The 3,771-nt window shown below is 39.0% G+C and overlaps 1 protein-coding gene across 1 annotated transcript; it reads right to left on the minus strand.

Annotated features, from left to right (window-relative positions):
• Window positions 1-3,036: 3,036 nt before the first annotated feature.
• Window positions 3,037-3,489, minus strand: LOC148298710 (uncharacterized; the record flags this gene model as incomplete). The annotated part of the gene is made up of 1 exon (XM_088276696.1): window positions 3,037-3,489. A coding segment is annotated over exon 1 (453 nt), but the record flags the coding sequence as incomplete, so codon positions are not given.
• Between the last annotated feature and the right edge of the window lie 282 nt (window positions 3,490-3,771).

The raw sequence follows: 3,771 nt of genomic DNA on the forward strand, positions 1-3,771 counted from the left end.
TGTTACGGTCAATCAAGAGCGCTACAGAACCATAATTGCTGACTTTTTTGTACATCAGTTGAATGACATTGATATGACAGAGAGCTGCGGTTTCAACAAGACGGCGCAACATGCTATTTGGTGGGTGCCACCCTCAATTTATTTAGGGAAATTCGACTTTGTATATGTATTTCTAAAAAACACACACTTTATATAAATATTTGTATGTAATGTATATATATATATATATATATATATATATATATATATATATATATATATATATATATATATATATATATATATATATATATATATATATATATATATGTATATATATATAATTATATAAATATATATATATATATATATATATATATATATATATATATATATATATATATATATATATATATATATATATATATATATAAATAACTAACTAACTAACCATCACGCCGCTTCCCCGCAGGGGTAGGCAGAGAGAATAGAGCGCCACACCACTCTGTCCTTGCAAACATTCTTCGCCTCTTCCACGTTCATGCATCTCCTCATACATACCCGCCGATTGTTACGACTCCTAACCTGACCACTTTCAAGTATTTGGCATACCTGATCGTGCCATGTTTTTCTCGGTCTTCCTCTGCTTCTTTTCCCGCTAACATTCGCCTCATAAATTTGTTTTACCGTTCTTTCCTCACTCATTCGTTCTACATGTCCAAATCATCTCAACACACCTTTCTTAATTTTATCGATAATGCTTATCTCAGCTTTGCATTCTTTCCTTATTTCACTATTCGCACATCTATCATACATCGTTTTGTTACACATTCTTCTGAGAGATCGCATTTCGACTGCATTCAGTCTACTTTCATCCTTCTTTTGCCAACTCCATGTTTCACTTCCATACATTAGAGTTGGAACCAGGACTCCGTTGTGCACTGCCAGTTTAGCTTCCGCTGATAGGTTTTTATTTGCTATAACTGATTTCAGTGCACCGTTCACTTTGTTCCCAGCATTCACTCTCCTTTCTATATCTTTATCAATCTTTCCATCCCTAGAAAACATACTACCCAAATACACGAAATCATCTACCTGTTCCAGAATCTCTCCGTTTACCAATATTTCACATTCAGATCTGCATTCTTCTCTTTCAAAAACCATAATCTTAGATTTGCTAACATTCATCAATAAGTCACTTTCCTTGCACACATTATACACTTTTGTCACCAACGCCTGCAGGTCTTCTCTGCTATCGGCAAGAAGAACAGCATCGTCAGCATACAAAAGGCAACAGACAGTCAAATTATTCATTCTGGCTCCAACATTTAAATCTTTCAGTTCTTTCATGCAATTATCCATGTATAGGTTAAACAGCCACGGTGACATTACACATCCCTGCTTAACACCTTTAGAGATGCTAAGCCAGGATGAAAATGAACCACTTACCCTTATGCATGCAGTGCTATCCTCGTACAAGGATGCTATGCCTTGGATAAGTTTACTGCTTACCCCATACTCAGATAACACCTTCCATAGCTTCGTTCTATCAACTCGGTCATACGCTTTCTGCAAATCCACAAAAGCACAGAAAAGCTTTTGGTTTTTGGACAAAAACTTTTCCGTAATGTTGCGCAAGGCAAAAATTTGATCCGTACATCCTCTCTCATTCATAAATCCACTCTGGACATCCCACACTTTGTCCTTTGTTATGGTTCTCACTCTTTCAATAAGGATTCGACCATACATTTTGCCAACAGCACTCAATAGACTGATTGCTCTATAGTTCCCACATTCCACCCTAGAACCTTTACCCTTGTAGAGAGGCATTATAACTGCCCTTCTCCAATCCACCGGAGTATAACTCTCCTCCAGACAACGGTTAAAGAGCCTATGCAACCATGTGAGAACTATTTCGCCACCATTCTTGACGTATTCTGCGGCAAAATTGTCGAATCCTAGAGCCTTTCCATTTTTCAAAGACTTAGTGGCATTCTTAATTTCTTCCATACTTATCTCTCTTGAAACATCATTCACACATACTCGGGGAAATGTACTTACGTCACTAACGTTATTAATCGTATGTGATTCATACATCTCCTCGAAATACTCTTTCCATCTCTCTTTTATATCTTTTTCATTCGTAACCATTTTTCCGTCTTTCGCTGCAATCGATTTCGTACATCCATTCAAGCTTAGACTTCGGGAGTTTTTGACTTCTTTCCAGAAAATTTTTATATTTTCTTGGAAATTTTTTGTCATTTTTACTCCTTCATCCTTCCTCAACAAACGTTTTCGTTCACTCACCCCTTGCTTAACTTTCATTTTACAATCCTTGTATACTTTTTTAACCGATTCATACTCAGCGGAGCTTTTATTCCTCACTGCCAAACACTTTAACCACGCATTCTTCTTCTCTTTCACTAAATCCTTAACATCATCATCCCACCACGCATCGCCTTTTTTCCTTCCTTGTACCGCTGTACCACACACTACCTTTGCGGATTCACACACACTACCTTTCAGATGTTCCCACATTTCATTTATACTAAGTTCATTTACATCTTCCGCAATCAACCTGTTGCATACGTCTGTTTCAAACTTAACTCTTATGTCATCATTCTGTAGCTTTTCTACTTTGACTCTAGAAGGAGCCGCCACCTTGTTCGTTTTGGCCCTCCACCCTTGGAACAGAATCACTCTTGAAACTACCAAAAAGTGATCTGTTTCCATTTCGGCCCCCCTGAACACTCTTGTGTCTACTGTGGCGGATCTCAATCTAGAGTCAATGACGACATAATCGATAATAGACCTTTCATCACATCTCTCCCAAGTATATTGATGGATTCCCTTGTGTGCAAAAAAAGTATTTGACACAAAGAGATTCCATTCCAGACATACCTCTAGCAATCTCTTCCCATTATCGTTCACTCTCGCATCTCCATACAAACCGAGCGCTGATTCAAAACCGTCTCTCCTTGTACCAACCCAGCCATTCAAATCACTGGCCAGAATTACCTTTTCATTATTCATTTTTCCATTCATCACACTCATTACATTCAACCAAAACTCATCTTTCTCAGACTCGCTGTCGGAGTTGACGGGGGCATAACCTATTAAAACAAGTAGCTTTGTTAACCCGACTTTGAATCTGACAAACATGAGTCTTGCGTTGACGAACACATAGTCTTTCATACATTCTACCATCCTGGGTGATAGAAACGCGGCGACGCCCCGACAAGCTCCATCTGACTCCGGGAGTCCAGACCAGAGAATCAAAGTGCCGTCACGTTCCATCGATTCACTACCTTTTTTCCAGCTTTCAGTCACACATAACAAATCCAAACACTTACTTTCCATTACATCACACAGTTCATTCATTTTTTCATCCATACGTCCTCTTACATTCCACGTCGCAATCCTGCATTCATGCGCTATCCTCTTCTTTGCGCCTCCACGGGAAAAGCGGCCAGCTGGGTGGCGAACCTCAACGTGGCCATTTATGGGCATTTTCCCGCATTCCACAACTTACTAACTATTATATACTACATACTAATTGAGTCACAGCACACACACAAACACCACTGGGTAATACCCTGTCACTTAAACCGAAAACGAAACACTTCCAGGAAACACAGAGCACTGTAATGACGGGTAAAACCCGTACTAATCGTAACGCGGGTGAAACCCGGAGCGTATCGGCACGCGACTGTTCCCTTCGGCGGTCAGTGAGCGACTCCGGTCAGTGAGCGACTTATATATATATATATATATATATATATATATATATAT

This window comes from Brachycentrus maculatus, unplaced genomic scaffold (assembly GCF_059751285.1).
Source record: "Brachycentrus maculatus isolate JH-2025_06_01 unplaced genomic scaffold, ASM5975128v1 h1tg001700l, whole genome shotgun sequence".
Lineage (NCBI taxonomy): Eukaryota > Metazoa > Arthropoda > Insecta > Trichoptera > Brachycentridae > Brachycentrus > Brachycentrus maculatus.